Below are 22,777 nucleotides of genomic sequence, written 5' to 3' on the forward strand. Positions count from 1 at the left end.
TCATCCCTTGCTAATGTTGTTAAGCTCATCTAAATATCAATAGATAAACAGCAGTGGTTGGGAAGGACTCTCTGGGTTAAAGGTCAGTGTGGTAGGTACTAGTAAAACTTCCCACTTGCATACTAGGTTCTGCTTTAAATAATAACATTCCCAAAAGCACTGTCATTTCATTGTCAGTGGAATAGGCAAAATCATTGAAGAATGTTATTCATTCAAGGTGCGAAAATATTACAGAACTGCAAAAACAAACCCAAGGAAACCCAGACTATGAACTTTTGAAACAAAATAATATGAAATCTATTGCAGACTCTACATTTCAATATTATGTTATGATACAAATGAATCTGAAAAAGATGTAAGAACGGTATGTATTTCATACAAGAAGAGCCCAATATTTTTATTTGGATAAATATGTGATATGGCAAATTTTCACTGCAATTTGAACCGTGCCAGTCAAAAACGTATCAGGCTGAATTCAATTTCCTTTGCATAATGCTAATCTTGATGGTACAGCCTCATCAGCACTAAACAGTATTTGCATAACTTCAAAAGCATCTAAAATAGAAAGGCATCCACTTGTTTTGCTTAAATTGTGCTAAGCAAGGGGGGCATTTTATATCTAAACCCATCAGTACAACATTACAAAAATCTACATAGAACCATTTTTTAGTAAAGTAAATCATGTGTTTATAAAAAAACAAACAAACATTTAATTCTGAGGTTTTTTTTGTTATAAGCAAAGATGTAACTCAAAATGTCACTGTACCTTTGTTGGCAAAAAGTGCCGGAGGAACTTCACACCGTACTGTTCCATATAGTCCCCGATCTTGTTAGCCATCTGCTGGTCAAAGCCTCTTAAGAGGATGGACCGAACCATTACAGTAACATCCAGCCCCAATCCTGCCAGAAACCCTGCACATTCCAGGGCAACGTAGGATGCTCCAATTACCAGAGTCTTCCCCGGAGAGTAGGGAAGTGAGAAGAGGTCATCACTGCAAAGGAAATGATACAGAATTATTCATTAGCAGGGCTGTGAGAAGGAAAGAGAGAACGCAGAGCAAAGATCACAGGGTAGAGCAGAAAATAAAGTGAGGTGAGGAAGTACGAGAGCATATGTAGGGCAATGCATACTGTATACTAGAAAGTAGGGTTGTGCATTGCACGCTGTATTGTGTTGGAAAGCCCGCCATTACGTTGGTGAGCCTGGGAAATGGCACAAAAGCAAAATACTATGTGCAATACAAGTTATAATATTGCAAAACAACGAACCAGTGCGCGCACAGTATATTTCCAACATATTTCTGTTGGTAGTGGCAATAATAGGAACGTTCCTTGATATTGCTCCCATCACTGCCGTTCCTCCTTCTCTTACCGTGCACCCCAAAACTGGAACAACCTACCAGAGACTCTCACATCCACCACCAGTTTAAGTTCTTTCAAATCTAAGGCTGTCTCACATTTTAACCTGGTCTGTAACTGTTTCATACACCCATAATATATATTTTCTTTAATCTGTGCATGCAATGTCTTGTATATAATGTATACCCTGTTCATTTATGTAACTGTATTTGTAACCATGTATTATTTGTTTTACTCTGTGCCCAGGACATACTTGAAAACGAGAGGTAACTCTCAATGTATTACTTCCTGGTAAAATAAATAATAAATAAATAAATAACCACTGATACTGCACTGTCTGTCCCTTTACTGTGACAGTCCTTGATGACAAAGGCAGGAATAGCAATGTAGTTACTAAACAACCACAAGTGGGACTGATATTGTAGTACTGGATGAACTGCAGGAGAGATCTCATTATTTTTGCAGGCTGGCGGCTAATTGGACAGTTACAGATGAACTCCCACTCAATAGGAAAACAAGAACATACATTGCAAACAGATAATGGCTTCTCTTTGTTAGTACCTTGTAATGCAGTATTCTTTGTCTCCAGGGATACCAAGGTACCGTGGCCGTTCTCCAGTAGCTATAAGAAATTTTTCGGCTGTGAAAAATTTGACTTTTCCTCTGCTGTTTGTTGACTGTTGGTGGAAAAACATATATATATATATATTTATTTTTTAAAACAAAGATTTGATTTTAAAAAGTTACCGATTGCAAGGAGGTTATTTGAGGTACAAAGCTATAAATGTGACCATACCTTGATTTTGTGTGGTTCCACAAATTCTCCATAGCCATTTTCATATTTGACTTTATTTTCCATTAGCGAGACCCTGTAGTTCCAGTTCAGAGAGCCGATATAGTCCTGGATAGAATCTGTCATTATCTCCCAGTTGTGCTGCACTGTTGTCACAAACCAGATGAGAACACGTTGAGATTTTGAAACGATTTAACTCTTATACAACCAGACTTTGATTGTATGAACAGCACAGTAAATAAATCCAAGATATGCGAGTTAGAAAACATTTATATGAGCAGATTGTTTTATTGTTCTTATTATTATTTATTTATAAGTAAACATATTCTGCAGCAGAGTTTAACAGGATATAACAATGCCAATATAATTACAAGCTTAACATACACTGGAATGATAGGTAAGAAGGGCCCTGTTCAAGTTGTTTACAATAAATAAATTAAAAAAAAAAACATTAGGAAAAAATATATTATTTTTCTACATTATCTTTAGTTTCCCCTTATTCATCCTCATGACACAATGCATAGTAAAGCATCTAGTAGTTTTTATTGGATAAATATTAGTGTAAACAACGTATGGCCTTATACAAAATGACCAGCATTGTGAATTTCCTAAGAGCAGCCCGTCTGTACCCTTTCCTCAGACTGGTATAATAAATGACTAGTCCCTAACAAAAGCAGTGTATTCTATTTCTTAGGTATAGCTTCCTGTATCATATATTTAGTCCTGAATTTGCACACAAAACAAAATATTTTTTTTCATTAAATTCAGCTAATTTGTTTCAAATTAGAAAACAAATCTGCTAAAAACGGTAAAATCAGTGTAAATGATCTACTTTAGCAGAGCCAAACAAGAAACACATACAGTTGCCAGTCAAAATGTGCAAATTATTAAGTTGAAGTTACTGTAGAAATCTTTGACAATGAAGGTGTTTAGAAAAAAATGATTTCTGTTTACATAGAGTGGTTTCATAATTGCATACCATTGGTCTCAACCTGCCAGCCATATTTGGAAGAGTCTTTTAAAGCCTGCCGCAGTAAGGCCGCCTGATGCATTAGCTTCTTGGGAATGCAGCCCACATTTACACATGTTCCTCCAAGGCCTGAGAAAAACAAAGTCATTTCAATACTTATTCCTTTGTCTTCAAATGCACTGTACCAAGTACCATCCAGCAGATGGAGCCACGGTAGGAAGCAGAAGTACTGTATAAACGTATCTTTTCTGTATAACTTCAAGAGAGGTTTTTATGGGTGGGTTGTCCCACTCCCAATCCCAACAATGTTTGCCATGGTGTTCGGGTGGGATACACATTTTCTTTTTGGCCCCTGTTCAATATGCAATGAAGGACGTGCTCCTCTTGCAGCATAAGAGTTTAGTCCCAATCGAGTGAATACAACTGAACTCTCCTCCTGCATGGGTAAGACGTCTTGGCAGCATATTGCATAGGGTTCTTTTGTGTAAGGTTGATATGTGATATGTCTGTGCTTCGCTGCACTACATACTGTACCAACATGTCTTACGGAAAAATAAGAAAGAGGCACCGCCACCATATGCTGATTGTAACCCTCTGGTTGATTTTAGATCATTTCTATTTTCAGGAGAGTGGACACTTACCCCATTTAGTTCCTTGGGGAGATGGACTGACAAAATCCAGTACCAGTACCTTCTTGTCATACTTTGCAGCCTCCTGTATAACAAATGAAAGTATTGAGCATATGGGTTTGTAGTTTATGGCTACTGTAGCTCTAAGATATATAGAGCTGTATGACTCAGATGAAAGAGCTGTCAAGTTTGAAACATACATTCTGGGAATTTGTAACTAATTATATAATAATAATTTCTAACATTTATTACTCATAATAATAATAATAATAATTTGTAATAATAATAATAATATAAAAAAAGTAGTGGGTTTGTGCTTGAGCATCCTTTTAACCCATAAAGCACAAGTCTTCGAATGCCATATTTAGAAGATTCCATTTATATTTATGATGTATGGAAAGAAAGGACGAACACCTTTCTTTTTTTTTTTTTAAAGTGGTTACTTTGTTTAGTACATGTAAATCACATGTTAACGTTATTAAAAAGAAGATGTTGTATAACTCTGAGCCCCATCACATATTCTTGCCATCCTATCTACTTCGACCTTTTTGAATCCAAGGCTGTGCGGGGTATTCAAATCAATGGCAGTTAACGCCAGATCGCGGCTTACTCAATCCCAGCCCAAGTGTTGTATTATTGATCAGGACAAACTTTGTGGGGCTGGGCAACGTCCCCCGTATCTCTAGGAACCCCACCTTGAACACATTGAGCCCTATGCAATGCAGCCAGGCCAAATCCACAGGTAGTGCAGGGACCACTTCTGAAGAGTAATACCTGGTACTCCGTCTTGTCTCTTTTATCATAATCTATTAGGAAAGTTTACCTTTGTAGGGCTGAACTCTTTTACATCACATGCTTGTTTTATATGTGCCTAAAACTGTTCTACCTTCAAGAGGTGGTTAGCTGGCCACCTTGCAGATCAGGAGAAATGAAGGACCTTCTTGTTTAAAGTCTCAGCTCATTATTTGTACCTTAGAAGCTGCCAGTCCTCCTGAGCCACCTCCAATAACGATCAGATCGTAGTCATACGCATCTTGGCTGGGTTTATCTTCTTTGGTCTCCAGCAGTTTCTGAAACAGGCCATCCTTAGACAGCTGGGGCAAAGCAAATGGAAAAGAGACGTCAACAAAAGCAACAGACTCATTACTGTATGTAAGGACCAATGAGATAAAACAGTGCCAATGATACACTATTCATTAGCAGCATATATTGTACACACTGTATTGGAAATGATAGGTCCCAGCCATGCATCATCTCTGCCATTTTAATGTTTCTTTTATACTTTAAGATAAAACAGCTAATCAATGAGCCAGGAAAATACAATAATATTCACACAATGTAGAGTACAGTACAATGCTTTAATTGGGCTCGCACTGACCGATGAAGTAATGCTGCAGCAATTTGATAAGATATATGTGATGAGGATGACAAATATTTGTAAGTAAAAAAAAAAAATATATATATATATATATATACACAATGTTTTACTTACAAATATTTGTATATATATATATATTACATACACTGTGTATGTGTGCAGTCGGTTCACAAAGAATTAATCAGCACATCAGGGAAAAGTGCAAATTATTACTTTCTGCTAATGACTTGCAGATTTACAGATGTTTTTATCTTGAAAAATACTTTGAGTAGTTTTAGGAATTGAAAAGAATAACAATTTCCCAACATTTTCATTTAATGGAGCTAGTAATTGTAACACATTTTCACTGTTCCTACCTAGCAGGCATTTTAAGCTCTCACTCATGTGCATTAATTCAATATTATTACTATATATTATTTTAGTTCATGCATCAGGTAAACATGGATTATCATGGACTCGTACAGTGAATAGGGTAGGTACGGAAACGTATGAGTATTGTATGATTCACTCATCTTCCGGTTATCCTGCTCTCTGTCTCGAGGAACATGTAGGAGAACTATTTCATAAGTGAGTTTAGAAATAGGTGTGACATCCCGGGTGGAAGAAGCTTATGGAGATATTTTTGGGTGTGACGGAAAACTGGTTAACGTGCTAGGAAATGAGTATAACCTCATATGCCTCATGCTAATTTACAATTTAGCCCAGTGTTTAGCAACAGAAGCTGCCTTATTTATAGCTGTGCTTCCTGCAAATGACGTTTTATTTCAGTCTCACTTTGCATCGGATACATAGTTACAGTCACGTGGTCTGGGAAAACCCAGAAAGTAAGTGTTTCCGAGACCGCAGGTGTTGGATTTTAGGCCCATCCTTAATTAGGACATCAAATCACTCGTATGAATTGTATATGGGGATTTTCCCCCATTGTTCTAATCTAAACAGTGGTGAAAGTTACTTTAAAAATGTGACGTTGCTCATCTCCAATCAGGAAGCGGACCTGCAGGGCTGAGTTAGAGATGCAAATTACCCGACCAGAGCCCAGGGACAGAGTCCTGTTAGAGTATCTGTAGTCGGTAAGCAGGCAGGAGGTCAGCGCTGGCGGCAGGGGTGCAAAGTCCAGGCAACAGGCAAAGGGGCGCGGCAGGCAGCGAGGTCGGGGTCACGGTCCGTAACAGGGATTTCAAATGAACAGGCTAGCCACAGCAACAGACTAGCCTCCGGAACAGGGAAGCCACAGGGATGGCTCACGAACAAGGAAGGCTCAGCAACAGGCTAGCCTCAGGAACAGCGAAGGCTCACGAACAAGGAAGGCCTAGCAACTAGAACCCATGGTGGCCAGGAACACAGGAAAGGCTCACGAACAAGGAAGGCCTAGCAACTAGAACCCAAGGTGGCCAGGAACACAGGGAAGGCTCACGAACAAGGAAGGCTCAGTAACTAGAACCCAAGGTGGCCAGGAACACAGGGAAACAAATACAATGCTCAGGCAGGGCTGGAAGTCACTAGCTGCTATTTAAGCCCTTGAACAGGTGCAGCCAATATAGCAGGCTGCCAGTAATCAAAATGTCCACAGCAGCCAGGTAAGGGCGGGTTCCAGCCAAAGCCTGCACTGGAACCCTTACAAAAAAGTAGAAAGATTTGACATTTATTTAACATTGAGGAAAAGCTATGTTGATGATAGCTACATTGATACAGCTTATGATTAGAAAGCAGAAGGTGATAAAGGTTTCCTAAAATAAAATCACATTTTCTTTAAATAGAAAGTGGAATTATACTTTCGTCAATAAACAAAAAAAGTGCAGTACTCAAGGATTTCAAATGATAAAAAGTAGTTGCACTTCTTATCCGCGAGTACAGGGATGCCCAACTCCCGTCATCAAGAGCCACCAACAGGTCAGGTTTTCAGGATATCCCAGTTTCAGCACAGGTGGCTCAATTGACTGAGCGACTGATTGAACCACCTGTGCTGAAGCAGGGATATCCTGAACACCTGAGCCCTTGAGTACCGGAGTTGGCCACCTCTACCCTAGTACTATCACACTCACTTTGACCAGTGCAGAAGTGTGACCTCCTTCAGACAAGCAGAGCAGGGGGAGTGAGACACTTGCATATTTCCTTCCTCGTCTATTGGTTCTTCATTTTTTTTAAAATATATACCGGTCGCATTTTTGTGTCTCATTAGCTAGGCAGAAAGTTTTGTTTAGGGCAAGTTGTGACATATCAAAAATATGACAGGCATTGGGGTAAGCTTGGAAAATTGCTTATATGCAGGTGTGTCTTTCCGGAGGAATCCCCGCAGGACAGGGGAAAGCACAGGCATGTTTACAGTAAATTGAGATAGTATTAGGATACAGGGAAAACGAGACTCATTTAACAATCAAGATATTGTCTCTTGGGCATATATAGGGCTGGTGAACCAGCACCTTGTAGTCACCCCAATTTCAACCAGGGCTTTGGTGAAAATCTTGGTCTGAATTTACTGCCATCCGTAATGTATCTAAGGTCAGGAATTTTTGCAAAGGGTACGGATGAAAACAAACTTTGAGTGCGAACAAATATGGTTTTTTTTTTTTTTTTTGTGTGTTTTGCAGAACAAACATTTGAACAGAGTTTCACAAAAGCTGGGAAGCTGCTACCTTTTAATACATTTCCAAAATGCCAAATGATATATTATACAATTCAGAGATAAATGACATCATAATGGTAGTTTTCTCTTGTATAACGCTGCCAGTGTGCACAGTGCTGTACATAGATATTTTGCATGCACGACTCACTGCCCCGTGGAGCTTACAATTTATGTTTTTGGTGCCTGAGGCACAGGGAGATAAAGTGACTTGCCCAAGGTCACAAGGAGCCGAAACCCGAATCTGAACCAGGCTCCCTTGCTGCAAACTCAGTGACATTGTCTCAGAGTCAGAGCCTTTATATCACTGAGCCGCTCCTTCAACCCTTACACAAAAAGGATTATAGTGATTAGAGATGGGTGAATGTTGTTTGCGGATTTGGATCCACCTCGGATCGGCCGGTGCCTTTGGCCCGCGAATCAGCCTGAAAAAGGGGTTTCCAGATTCTTTTTTTATCAATCCACATAGCGGATTTCTAAGAATCCCGTCCGTGAATTCAGCAACCCGCTGGCGGCTGGTTAACAATCCACCAATGGATTGAGGAATCCATGGATTTGGATTTTTCAAAATCCGCGCGGACTGTATCTGATGGAGGTTTTTTATGAATACGCACGGAATGCAACTGGAACAATCCGTCAACGGATTTTGCACCGCGGAACGGATTTTGCACCGCGGAACGGATTTTGCACCGCGGAACGGATTTTGAATGGAAAGCCCGGGAAATTCCTGGGAAATGGATTTGGATAGTTTCGACCATCTCTAATGGTGATCCCAATATCTGTCCCTTTCCACAGCGTCTCCAAAAGGAAGACGGAATCCTTCTGTTCCGCTCAGAGAAATTCCCAGTCAGTGATTTGAAGTGAGAATGGCCAGTTTTACAAAGTTTAATAGAATCTTCAATGTAATACGTGATGTTATTTTTTTAACTTAATGGGATTAATAATGCAAGCAAGGAGTAAGAGGCCCTCCAAACATAAGATACATAGACATTGATGACAGATAAGTACCCCTTTGTCCACCTTCTTGGCCCATTTTTCTATTACTTGAGAAACCTCAGACACTATTAGATCCCATGCTTTTTCTTATAATTAGCCTTATTTCTGTCCCAAGCATAGTTGTATTATTTTACCGTATTCGCCTCTCCCCTCTATGTGCTGTACTGAGCCTCCCACCCTCCAAACGCAGAGCATGACCTCTAATTTTAGTGCTTCTATTCCTATAAAATATACCCTCTCCCCGTACCTTGTTGAAACCCTTGATGTAATTGAAAGATTCTATCATTTCCCCCTCTGCCCTCTCCTAAGCTGTAAATATTGAACAAGGTGATTAGCTGTACTCCAAGTGAATGAGACTTGACAGCTCTTGTAATAAGGAATCACCTGATTTTGGCTATAGATGGTTATTAATTTGCTAGCAGCCATGCTCTGGATGTTTTCATCGGATTGACAGCAGACAGTGAGCATAAACACTCACTCATGTTTGGTTATACCACTAGTTACAGTATTTGTTGTTTGAGGCTTGAAGTCAAGACACCAACATAACTCATTTTTAAAAAGAATAGGCAGGTTCATGGGTACGAAATCTGAAACTTCAAAGTCCTGTCACATGTCCAAGTCGAGTCAAATCCCGACAGAGGAACCTAGTCAGATTCGGTTTTAAACAAGTCAAACTTTTGGGTTTGCGAACAAAAAACTTGCGACTATGCGCAAAAGTTTCAATTTCCAAAAATGTTGCTCAAATGATTATTTATTTATTTTTAAATCCTGCTTCTTTTTGATTTTTTTTTTTTTTACAAAACCAAAAATAGAAATTTTTTTAGAACCAAAATTGAAATAGCAATAAAAGTGCCCCCCCCCCACCCTTATTTTCTCAAATGAATCAGTGGGAGATGGTGAGATTCCAGGCATTCCCTAGCAAATATCCCTGCAAGACGATAAAAGTCCAAGGATGAGGGAGAGTAAATGAGGAATTGAAAAGACAGGGGTGCTTAGTGAAGTATGCCGACAAATAAGAGAGGAGTGAGATAGAAAAAGGGAAGTAGAACCACGATTTCTAATCTATGTATAGTAGGCTATAAATCAAGAAAAGTGTGTACTGTAGGTGCAGGATTATGCAAACGCTGAAAGAACTAGACAAGACTCGCTGTGGCAAGATTCCTTGTAGGCAGAGGATCACAAATCCAAGTTTCATGCGATTTACAACGATTCAGGCCTCTAAATGCATTTTATCAGGCATGTGACTCACCGTTATGCTCTTTTGTGCACTGGTTTTGGCCCTGTTTTGCAGCTGCAAGACTTCACTGAATAGCGCTAATATTTACCAGTTTCCCATAAAGGTAAAAAAAAATGTGTGTATGTATATATGTACAGTATATATGTATATATGTATAGCAAATGGAAATATTACTGTATGCTCATTTGCATGTTTGAGCATACAGTAATATTTCCATTTGCTATATGCTTTGCTGTGGAGGGTTTTTGTCACTTTTTTTACCCACAATAACTTAACTAAGTATATATATATATATATAAATGTTCCAAAAATATATTAGCCATTACATACTTATATTAAAGTGGTACTGTATATAGATGGTTGCATAACACCTTTGCTGCCAGAGGCATTAATGGTGCTGATTGTTCTCTCTGATAAATACACTGCCTAAGTGATAATCGATTACAACATTTACATATTGTGTACTGAACAAACCCTTACCTACTATTCAAAAAGGATATGTTGGTTGAGATACAGTAAATGATGTGATCTTGTCACATTTAGAAGAATAACTGTGAGCTGTTAAATATTGAACCTGGCTGTGACATGAAATCTCAGCGAATATCTCTATAAAAACAGCTTTGCGATCAAATGTATTTGCAAACCGATTCAGTCCCTATTGCTATTTCATCTCATTTACTAATTAGTAAAACACTGATTAGTCATATCCTGTGCCATCCTGACTCAGCAATTTCCCAACAGAAGTAGGGCAATGAAACCTGTGCCACCTTTTTAGTGACTCCGATTTGAACTTCCTCTCGCTCCATTTACATCATTTCTACCACTTCCTTTCACTACACTGATGTAAAGGGACAATTGAAGGAGCGGCTCAGTGAGTAAAGACACTGTCTGGCACTGAGTTTGGAGCAGGGGCACCTGGTTCAATTCCCAGTGTCAGCTCCTTGTGACCTTGGGCAAGTCACTTTATCTCCCTGTGCCTCAGGCACCAAAAACATAGATTGTAAGCTTCACAGGGCAGGGACTGTGTCTGCAAAATGTCTCTGTAAAGCGCTACGTAAAACTAGCAGTGCTATACAAGAACATATTATTATTATTATTATTATTATTATTATTATTAAATAACGCTCTTAACGCTCCTATACTTAATCACTTCTGTATTACTTACGCCTAAGCTCCTAAACCAATGTGCATGCTCTTTATAGGCCTCCAAACGTCTGCACCCCCCATCGTCACACATCAGTGATTACATTGTGCGCGAGGATTCCAATAAATACAGGGAATGTGTCAAATTGTAGCTACTTATCCATGTTAAACGTGGATGTTTCCTTACAGTTAAGATGGAAAAGGGACCGGATGACTTACATCCCTGTTGTTGTGTGAGCTGTGATTCTTGCACAGCTTACAATGCCATCACAGACATGACCTCTGCGTACTCTGCTCAGGGCCGCCAACAGGGGGGGACAGAAGGTACTGGCGTCCCGGGCCCCACGATTTCTTTTGGCAGCCCTGACTCTGCTGTATATGTATCATGGCAAAAGTGGTACAATTCTGGGACAAAAAACTGCACCATACTGTATGTATCAAAGAAAAAAAAGGATTTGTTTGTTTGATACATCTGTAGCACTTTGTTTTACCCCATGAATCACCTCACTTATGTCTTGATTTATACAGCAAAACCCTCTGTTTAAAACCTCCAATCCAAGCTCTCCTCCTGCACCTCACGTTCGCAATGCATTGTATCTGACAATGAAGGCAGTAAGCAGCTATCCTATCCATGCGTCTGGCGTCTGGCAGTTATTGACCAATGACAACGAGGATCCAAAATTCAAAAAATAAAGTGAAAGGATAGATTGACTTTTCTGAACAAGACTCACTTGTCATATCTCTCCTTGTGCTTTTAAATATGCTCCATCAAGGTCTGTTTAAGATCATTTATCGTGCCTTCCTATATCTCTGGGTGGATCCCTCACTGTTGCTACACGTGACAAGATCAAGTTTGAAAGTAATTAATCCTATTTATATGCCCTTGCTAGGTCACATCCCACACAGCAACTACTTAGACAGCACAATCTAATTGACATAAACAAACTACATTGATTTACGTGTTGAATAATTTAAGTATTAGGTTGTACACACTAACTGATTATGTGTTGGCAAACCCTAAGGTGTCATAGGGGTTTATCCAACTGTGTCACAACAATTCACTGAATCATAAAAGGGAAAAAAAGAATTGGGATGACAGCGGTTAAAACCCTTAAATTTAAGGATGATCAAAAAAGGAAATAAGATATGACCCCCCCCAAAAAAGTTAAAATATGAATTACAATAGTTCTGGCATAACAAAGCATCGGTTGAAAAAGCAGGGGGTTCACATCATTTTTAAATATTGGCTAGAAATGTTGCCACACAAAAAAGTTTGATAATCACTTATTTCTTCTGAATGACAGGAGTAACAGCACCCAAACTTTCAATAGCACCCAAGCTCTCAACAGCACCCAGCTATCCACTCTATATCACAAGCAGATTAAATGTTTCTAATTTGTGAATATTGTTGAAAAGTTTGGTATAAAGTACAGTAATGTAATGTATTGAAGATATACATTCTTTATTTTGTATAACATATGTAATATATAAATATAGTTGACTCTCTTTTGCTACAAAACATGCCTGCAATCATATTTCTAGCCTACACTAAGCTTTTTTTAAATTATTACTTTGGCTTTTTTGATATTCAGGCTTTTTTCATCTGCGAACCTCTGTCCTGTCCCTCCCATCACCAATACAGCTTAACTAAACTATTAGGGCACATACTGTAGTATGTGAAAATATCATCATCATCATACTGTACAACTGCAGGTCTAGCAGACTATTCATACTGGTTTTAAAAACATTTAAATGATTTTGCTCTCATGTGGCTGTGCAGTATATTGCAAAGAAAAGTAGAAACAATGAATCCTTATTCTGAAAAGCTTGCAGTCAAATTCTTTGGGGCATGTGGAGAATAAGTGGATCGCCCCGGGTCATACAGAACAAGTCAAAAATACAGATCATTGTGTCTGTTAGCCCACTGCCTGATCACCAATGTCACTAAATATGCCTTTAAAAGGATTGCAGCGACAGTATCTTTACAAGACTAAGAAAAGTCAGGTAGAAGGGATACCTTTAATAGTTAACGTGTGGTTAAAAAGAGTTCTAATAGACTATTTTCCTGCTACATATTAAAGATTGTCTGCATTCAGTACATCATCATACCTTCATAATGTCATCGTAGTCTCCTATATGCTTCTGTTTGACAAACACACAGGGGAATGTTGTTTCCATGGTCTGCTCACACAGCGCTTCTTCAAGTTTCGGTCCGTCCGCTGTGAAATAAAAATCAAATGTGACCGCTCCATTTATGAAGTCTTTACTCCAAGGGAAAGCCTGAGGAGGCGGGACTTACTGTTTCGCAATAAGCTCACCGTGTCAACTCACTGCCTATCATCTCTGACTCCGCCGGTGGATTGGAGCGGACCCAATTATTTCCCAGGGGTGTGTAACAATGACTTGTCACTTTTCACCAGGTATTAAACACAGAACTGTAACTCTCTGCCGTTTGGGGAAAACATAGTGTCTGGTTTCTGCTGTAAAACGTCTCGGGATGTGGGAACGTTTTGAAAGAAGACAGGAGGAAGGGTTCAGATACAAAATCAGGGAAATGCAAGTGAATAAGCAAGGTAATGCCCATGATAAGCTTATATGAGCTTATCATGATACGCATGACGTGCCCACGATAAGCAAGGTTAGTTGAAAATAAAAGGTAGCGTGTTCAGTTTTTAATGTTTTAACATAAGGTAGCTCAACGTTCTAGTAACTGTATATGGTAAAATGCAGATTCGTAGCAGGTTGTGATACCTTTTAGCGGACCAGCCGTAGAGTTCTTCAAATTAAAGAGTATAGTGTTTTCAAAACCTTTTCCGGTTAGAAGATACCTATCAGGTTTTGAATGCTCTGTAAACTTTAATTTTATCTACAAAGAACTCTTCTGTTAGTCTGCTAAAAGGTGTCATAACCCAGGGGTACGCAAACTGGGGGGCATGAGATTTTCGGGGGGGGGGGGGGGGGGGGGGGGTTGTCGCATGCAGAGGCCCCACGCTTTCCCCCAAGCATTTAAATTAAATGCTGAGGGTGGCTTGAGGCCTCTGTAAGGTCTCAGCTGCGTCTTCAGTGACACGTCGCCATGACAAAGCGGCATTAAATGCCGCCGCGGGGTCAAATGGCAACGCAACATCACGTGACATCATATGACGCTGCCATGCCACGGAGCTGGTAAGAAGGGGGGAGCGCGAGCAGGGGGGGGGGATAGCAGACATGGGGGCGCAACCAGAAAAGTTTGCGCACCCCTGTCAAAACCTACAACATAACATAATAACTCTCTGTATTTTAAATATATACAGTACTGTATATGTGTGTATATGTATATATCCCAACTATCAATAAAATAATTAAGTTAAATCATTCCAAGTAATGGATTTCATGGTTTTCCTGCTGATTGCTGCCATGTTCAGTGTTCTGCATCTCTCTGCTGTACTACCGTCACTTCCTGTGATGTCATTATTGGCTCTGCCCATGACACGGACCATTTGATAAACAACAGGTGGGAGTGTTTGGAACGAGCGTGATTTTAGTATACAGTGCATCCGTTTTCATTTGAGACTGAGTTTCTTTAGCAGTGATGCACTCCCTACCCTAGACATATCTATGCTGCTAAAATGTTTGCGAGGGAACCACCCAGCCTTTTATTCACATTTAAATGAGGTGCCTTTACCTGTGTGCAGGTGCATTGGTAATTCCTAAAACTTGGTGTGGCCGGCGGTTCCTGAAAGAGGTGGGGAACTCTTAGATCATTTAGTTACTTTGTATCTTCCTGGCATCTAGTTTTATGTAACGTGGAACTACATTGATGTCTAACAGCTGGAACTATACCACACTCCAGGCTTGCTCCCACTGCTGTGGGGGTGTGGTTTAATACCGTTCCCACCTCAGTACTGGGGTCTTGCCAGGTCTGCGGGCATACAGGCGTGACAATATGCAGAGCCCAACAAACGCAGACCCCCCTGAGGTGGGTACCAGTATTTTCATAGAGGCCTTACAATACGTTCGTAACCAGCTATCCATCGTCTGCCAGCAATTGGCTAAATTCTCCCCTCAGAAGAGTTCCATGGCTCCTACACCACCGGTGGCTACTACTTATGCCAACCCAAGGCCACGGATTCCTTCTCCGAATCGCTACGATGGGGACCCCCTCGCCTGCCGCGGTTTCTTAAACCAATGTGAGGTGCAGTTTGAGATGTCCCCCTCCCTTTTTCCCACTGGCCGTGCTAAAGTAGCATATGTCTACGCCTTGCTCACCGGAGACGCCCTCGCCTGTGGCTCCCCACTATGGGAGCGCAAAAGTGAACTAACGCAAGATTACTCTCTCTTCAGACGCGAGTTTCAACTTGTATTTGATACTCCTGCACGGCGCGAGACAGCCGCCTTCTCTCTTTTTCACATTTTTCAGGCCCGAAGATCAGCTGCCAAATATGCCATCGAGTTCCGTACGCTGGCCGCCGAAGTCCAATGGAATGATGAGGCACTCGCCGCCGCGTACTGGCACGGACTTTCAGATACGTTGAAAGACGACCTAGCTACTCATGCCCGGCCTTCTTCCCTGGAGGAATTGATTACCCTGAGCGTACGCATGGATCAGCGTACTCAGGAGCAACGGCACGAAAGGAATATCATTATTTTTCCAAAATAGAAAAGCAAAGACAATGTGTACAATTTGTAAACACTGCAAGTGTATAATTGTATTTATAAAGATCTCCTGTGTTGCCAGTGGGCCTTGCAACCTATAGAATTAATACATGGCGGGTTTCTCTTTCAGCGAAGAGAGTAAGCCACGGCACATAATACCGACCGGTTTAACCTGAGCACAATTACTATTTGAGGGCTATAATTAAATAACTTCCTGGTAGGTTTACATCACTAACACCAGGTGACATTAATAGGATACACAGCATGACAAAGCAAAATATATACAGTGTGTAAATATATCCTCATTAACACAATGTCACTTGCATTTCCTTGTCTATACTTCCTCTGATGAAACAGGGATTTTCACATATTTGTAACACACTTCAAGTTGACTTACTCTGAAGCCCATTCTCTTAGGGGTCAATTCTATATACAGTACTGCAAAGCAGGCAGAAAATCCCAATTGATGTCTATACAGTAGGTTTCCCCCCAAACAAATAATGAACGCCTTACCCATTTGGTCAACCTCCACTGCAAAATATGGAAGATCCATTGTGTCAAAAAAGTCCTTAACCTACATGAAGAACAAAGGAGAGGCGATTGTTCTTCAGTTATGTTTGCATCATGTACATTTCACAAGGTAAATCTTATCCCATGGAGTTAACCCCCTGTTTTAAGAAGCGCCTGAGCCTTAGGGCAAAGGGCACATGACTCTGGTCAGAAGGGGTCTAGCCCTTGGCCAGTAGTGGGTAAATGGGACTGGTGGTGTTGGGGGGGGGGGGGGCTGGCTCCAGTAGGGGACAACAGGAGTTGGGATATAAGGGGAGCTTAGGGGGCAAAACCTTACCCCTTTTCTTTTGGCCTAAAATTGTTTCCCTCCCGCGTTTGTGGTGTACGTATGGGTTTGTTTGTGTTACATATTGTATTTATGTTTGCAATTAAAAAATAAACAACAATTAAAATAAAGAAAAACAAGAGGTATACAAAGGTCGGTATTGTTTGGCCTGCTCAGAATGGTAGAGCAGGGATTGTTGGTTTCCATGGTGCTCCGGAAAAAATGTATGTCACAGCTGTGGCCTTGGGGGTAGTTGGGGTGGGGGTGTCCTGCTAGGCAGACCAGCATGGCTTAGGTTCAAACTCAGAGGGATCTCAGACAAGGGTTAAAGATCGGAAGTGGGGAAGGGCTCCGGGATTTGGAAGGGTCGGCTGGCCTGAAGGGTTTGTTCGGCAGATTCAGGTTATGATGTGATGCTACTGGCTGAGCTGGCAGTCGGCGTTGTCTATGGGCATGGGTTCGGTATGGCCTAGCCTGGCAAATCCCTTATTATTATTATTGTGCTAATGTGTTTATTAATAAAAACTGTAGCTTCCACCCCCCCCCCCCCCCAAAAAATCCAGACCTTGTGTCATTTTTTGGGGTGAAAGGTGAATTGGGTCACTGAAAGGTGTTGTATGGTTGCTGCAAATAGGTCCGTTAGGAGGTCCGAAGTCATAACTTTGGTAGCTGTTACTGCACAATTTTAATGCCCAGTATTTGCATGTTATCACCTGATACACTTTAGTGGTTGGCCTTTTAGTTGAGATTTGTCAACATTTCCCCCCAGATCAAAAATTATTCAATTACTCTTCTATTCTGTGTTTATTAGTTCTTCCTGACAGAACATTTCTACTCATCATTGTGATGATACCTTTAGCCTATGCCAAAACTTAATGAAAAAGCAGGTAAATGGCAGTGCACAGCCGAAAAATAAGGCCGGGCCTATAGTGCCGTCGTTGGCGACGGGGACACGGTGGGTGACGTCACCCATCGCCGTCGCCACCGGCAAAAGTTACATTTCGCCGGGCGGCGGGGTCGCGGGATTCCAGCAATTTGATGTGTTAAAGGGCCGTCACGTGACGCGACAGCCCTTGAAAAATCAAATTTTGACGGCTTTCATTTTCCGTGACGTCTCTCCGTCGCCGTCGCGCGCACTATAAGCGCATGCGGCAGTGGCAATGTATTTGTTTTCGGGCGACGTCGCGATGCCGGCGCCGGCACTATAAGCGCGGCCTAAGATGGGCTGGAAATCCAAGTGTAATAAAATGTATTTATTCAAACGCATGATAAAAAGAGGTCCGAACAATGATCCCTCTAACGCGTTTCGCCTTAGACAGCGCTTTGTCAAAGAGTAGAAACAGGTATATAAATGTGGTTTAAATACACTTAAACTTTCTGTGCATGTTATCACAGGGCTAATAGTGATTGTAAACACCTGTATAACACCGAAGTGTCAATCGGCATCTGAAAGGACAGCTCAACCCAGCTGAAAAGAGAACAGCACAATATCAATTAGGATGACAGGTATTCTAGTGTGGAGATTACTATATTCATTTAGTTGACTTCCGGACAGAAGCATCACATATTATCATATATAAATTTGAGAGGTTATCATGACTAATATATAATATTATTATCGTTATTAAATATATATATATATATATATATACAGTGTTCGACAAATCACCCAAAAATCTACTCGCCCAACCAAAAAATCTACTCGCCACCTAGTCCCGCCCCCAACTCCGCCCCTAGTCCCACCCCAACTCCGCCCCTAGTCCCGCCCCCAACCCCGCTTTAAAATAAAATATATAAATAAAATACATTTAATAAATTCCTAGTCAGAACAACATTCGTTTTTGACATAAATGTATTTATTGTATTACATTATACTACAATTAGTCGTGTGTGTGTGTGTGTGTGTGTGTCAATGTCGGATCTAGAAATAAAAGCCAGATGTGAATGACTAGTTTCCTGAACCCCTTAACCAGTGTCTGGACGTCGGCGCTTCACAGAGAGAGACAGAGAGAGACAGAGAGAGACAGACACACACCCACACACACACAGAGAGCGGCACACCCACACAGAGAGAAAGAGAGACACACAGAGAAAGAGACACACAGAGAAAGAGAGAGAATGAGAGACACACACACTGAGAGAATGAGAGACAAAGAGAGAGTGCGACAGAGAAAGAGAGAGTGCGACAGAGAGAGGGTGACAGAGAGAGGGAGAGGGTGACAGAGAGAGGGAGAGTGTGACAGAGAGAGGGAGAGGGTGACAGAGAGAGGGTGAGGGTGACAGAGAGAGGGAGGGCGACACAGGGAGAGGGAGGGCGACACAGGGAGAGCGACACAGGGAGAGCGACACAGGGAGAGGGAGGGCGACACAGGGAGAGGGAGGGTGACACAGGGAGAGGGAGGGTGACAGGGAGAGGGAGGGTGACAGGGAGAGGGAGGGTGACAGGGAGAGGGAGGGTGACACAGGGACAGGGAGAGGGTGACACAGGGAGAGGGAGAGGGTGACACAGGGAGAGGGAGGGTAACACAGGGAGAGGGAGGGTGACACAGGGAGAGGGAGGGTGACACAGGGAGAGGGAGGGTGACAGGGAGAGGGAGGGTGACAGGGAGAGGGAGGGTGACAGGGAGAGGGAGAGGGTGACACAGGGAGAGGGTGACACAGGGAGAGGGTGACATAGAGAGAGGGAGAGAGAGGGTGACACAGGGAGAGGGAGGGTGACACAGGGAGAGGGAGGGTGACACAGGGAGAGGGAGGGTGACACAGGGAGAGGGAGGGTGACAGGGAGAGGGAGGGTGACAGGGAGAGGGAGGGTGACAGGGAGAGGGAGGGTGACAGGGAGAGGGAGAGGGTGACACAGGGAGAGGGTGACACAGGGAGAGGGTGACATAGAGAGAGGGAGAGAGAGGGTGACACAGGGAGAGGGTGACACAGGGAAAGGGAGGGTGACACAGGGAGAGGGTGACACAGGGAGAGGGTGACACAGGGAGGGAGGGAGAGGGTGACACAGGGAGAGGTAGGGTGACACGGAGAGGGAGGGTGACACAGGGAGAGGGTGACACAGGGAGAGGGAGAGAAAGGGAGAGGGTGACACATGGAGAGGGAGAGAGAGGGTGACACAGGGAGAGGGAGACACAGGGAGAGGTAGAGGGTGACACAGGGAGAGGGTGACACAGGGAGAGGGAGAGAGGGAGAGGGTGACCCAGGGAGAGGGTGACACAGGGAGAGGGAGAGAGGGTGACACACTCACAGACACAGACACCCACTCTCACTCAGACAAACTCACACACACACACAGTCTGTCACTCACACACACACAGTCTGTCACTCACACACACAAACACTCACCCGCAAGGCAGGTGGTCGCACATGGCAGCGGGGGCCTCCGCACGGCAGGAGGGCCTCTGCAAGGGGCCGCGCCCCCTCCAGAGGGGGACGCCGACACCGCAGTATCCTGCTTAGACCGAGCAGGCAGAGGCCCCGGTGAGGGGATTTCCCCTGCTTAGAGCAGGGAGAGGCCCCGGTGAGGGGATTTCCCCTGCTTAGAGCAGGGAGAGGCCCCGGTGAGGGGATTTCCCCTGCTTAGAGCAGGGAGAGGCTCCGGTGAGGGGATTTCCCCTGCTTAGAGCAGGGAGAGGCTCCGGTGAGGGGATTTCCCCTGCTTAGAGCAGGGAGAGGCCCCGGTGAGGGGATTTCCCCTGCTTAGAGCAGGGAGAGGCTCCGGTGAGGGGATTTCCCCTGCTTAGAGCAGGGAGAGGCACGCGTGGGGTGAGGGGGGGGGGTCACGGAGGCCGGGAGAGATTGGGGTGAGGGGGGGGTGGATGGCCCGATGGGAGGGGGTGGTGGATGGCCCGATGGGAGGGGGTGGTGGATGGCCTATGCGAGGGGGGGCGGATGGCCCGATGGGAGGGAGGGGGGGTGACAGATGGCCCTGTAGGGGCCTGAGGCAGACAGGTGTGGAAGGGGCTGGCTGGCGGAAGGGGGAGGAGTGGAAGAGCTGAGGAGGGAAAGTTGCTGAGAGGCGGGGGCGGAGCGAAGGCAGTGATCAGAGAGCCGGCTTTTTTTTTTTTTTCTCCAGCGCGAGCGCGGGAAAAACAGCAGCGCGAGCGCGGGAAATTTAAAAAATACACGTGTGCTGCTTGTGCCAATATTTACTCGCCCGGGGGTTAAATCCACCCGCCCCGGGCGAGTAAATGTATATAATTGTCGAACACTGTATATATATATATATATATATATATATATAATCAAAAAATAAATAGATGATACCTTTCTGTGGCTAACGAAATGCTTTTATTTGTGCGAGCTTTCGAGATACACTGATCTCTTCTTCCGGCGATGTTACAATGAATGAAGCAAGGATAACTTGAAAACAGTGTCTCTTGGAATGTTATCTGTGCTTGTCCTTCCCCCGGTGTGGATGTGTTTTATGGCTAGAGGTGTCAAAGGGTAACTGGAGGGTGTCAAAGGACAAGCACAGATAACATTCCAAGAGACACTGTTTTCAAGTTATCCTTGCTTCATTCATTGTAACATCGCCGGAAGAAGAGATCAGTGTATCTCGAAAGCTCGCACAAATAAAAGCATTTCGTTAGCCACAGAACGGTATCATCTATTTATTTTTTGATTATTGAAGCTCGGCTAACACGGTACTGATACCTCTACATATATATATATATATATATATATATATATATATATATATATATATATATATATAAAAATGGAGATTCCTTACCAGGCAGACCAGGAGTCCAAGACCACGCAGCAAGAAACGAGACAGCACTCAGAGTAGATATCAAATAAAGATGTATTGAAAAAAAGGCACATACAACCGACGTTTCGGTCCTTAAACAGGACCTTTCTCAAGGGAGTGCTCACCCCTAAGTGACAAAAACCACCATTATATACCCACATTCACACCAAATACAGACAGTGATAGGCTAGTAGCCTGCCCCTCCTCTCTGGATCAGCTGAAAACAACTATGCCAAAAATGAACTAAATGACGTCATTGCTATGCAACCTACAAGACACGGAGTGTCTGTATGGGGGAACCCTCAAAGCAGAGACTAATGCGCATGCGTGTGTATAAGGTATCAGGCGTGAGAGAGTATATGTAGCCCTACACGCTGAGATAAAGCGTCTAGTGTCGTCATAGCGATACCATAAAGGGGAGGAACATTGCGTATGTGTGCGCTAATGTACCCAAGCACGGAGCGCGAGAGGGACACCATTGCGCATGCGTGCAGGGGCCGAGACTAAGCGTCTATTGTTGCCATGGCGATTCAATACAGGGGGAGTCATTGCGCATGTGTGCGCTGACAGTCTGAATCACGGAGCGCGAGAGGGAGCCCATTGCGCATGCGTGAAGGGACAGAAGAGCACATAAAAGCCAGAGAAACTAAGCAACCTGAACGCACAGCCAGAGGGAAAACGGAATACTTGAATGAGCATCAGATGAAAACAGAGCTAGTGCATCCTGAGGGGGCGCAATACAGTGTAAACACCAAAGAACTACATAAAAACAATATATAAAAATCATGAGTATGTAGGCAAGGAGGGAAAGGGAAAGGGGGGGGGTTGAGAGGCAGCATACAGTGGGACTAAAACAAAGGGAAGTACAAAAGGATAATGGGAAAGGGGAAGGTGGGAAATGTGGAAAAGAAACCAAACAAATCAAGAAAAAAGAGAAAAAAGGGGAAACAATAATAAACAATAAAGACCAATGGGTATACTGAGGGCCATGTCAAAGACAATGACAGAAGTATACAAGGGAGGCAGAAATGGATCAAATGACAAAAATGTAAGATAAACTGTTAAGGTTGAACTAATTAAATAAAGCATCCAAGTCTAAAGTCCTCATTCAAGCCATAAGGTGACAATGTCCTCAGATCGTGAATGGCTTTAGCCTCCAACTGTAGCAGCAGTCTGTCACGATCCCCACCACGGGTTGATAGATTCGCTTGTATAATCGGCATACATTTCAGAGATGAAAGGCCATGACGATGTTGTTTGAAATGTCTCGCCACAGGAAGGAGTTTAAGGTCGTCATCAACATTTTGGTCCAAGAGTTCCTTATGGATTGTTGACCTGTGCACAGCCATGCGTTCTTTCAACATGCGGCTTGTTTTGCCTATATAGTAAAGGCCACAAGGACATTTGCTAAAGTAGACAACAAATCTCG

General features: G+C 42.9%; 1 protein-coding gene across 3 annotated transcripts in view; it reads right to left on the reverse strand.

Annotated features, from left to right (window-relative positions):
• TXNRD1 (thioredoxin reductase 1) overlaps positions 1 to 22,777 on the reverse strand; it is a 71,626-nt gene that overhangs the window by 21,017 nt on the left and 27,832 nt on the right. The window contains exons 1-10 of one of the 3 annotated variants that reach the window (XM_075600582.1): positions 19,941 to 20,131; positions 18,013 to 18,063; positions 16,274 to 16,334; positions 13,235 to 13,344; positions 4,723 to 4,845; positions 3,764 to 3,836; positions 3,132 to 3,251; positions 2,156 to 2,298; positions 1,921 to 2,036; positions 767 to 992 (exon numbers count right to left, since the gene is read on the reverse strand). In XM_075600582.1, the coding sequence (XP_075456697.1) occupies positions 767 to 992; positions 1,921 to 2,036; positions 2,156 to 2,298; positions 3,132 to 3,251; positions 3,764 to 3,836; positions 4,723 to 4,845; positions 13,235 to 13,344; positions 16,274 to 16,313 (951 nt within the window). In that variant the 5' untranslated portion in view covers positions 16,314 to 16,334; positions 18,013 to 18,063; positions 19,941 to 20,131. Of the gene's footprint in view, positions 1 to 766; positions 993 to 1,920; positions 2,037 to 2,155; positions 2,299 to 3,131; positions 3,252 to 3,763; positions 3,837 to 4,722; positions 4,846 to 13,234; positions 13,345 to 13,443; positions 13,521 to 16,273; positions 16,335 to 18,012; positions 18,064 to 19,940; positions 20,132 to 22,777 lie in introns of those variants that run through there. The other 2 variants (XM_075600581.1, XM_075600583.1) reach the window with 2 other exon arrangements.

The sequence above is a fragment of the Ascaphus truei genome, chromosome 5, assembly GCF_040206685.1.
Source record: "Ascaphus truei isolate aAscTru1 chromosome 5, aAscTru1.hap1, whole genome shotgun sequence".
NCBI classification, from domain to species: Eukaryota; Metazoa; Chordata; class Amphibia; order Anura; family Ascaphidae; genus Ascaphus; species Ascaphus truei.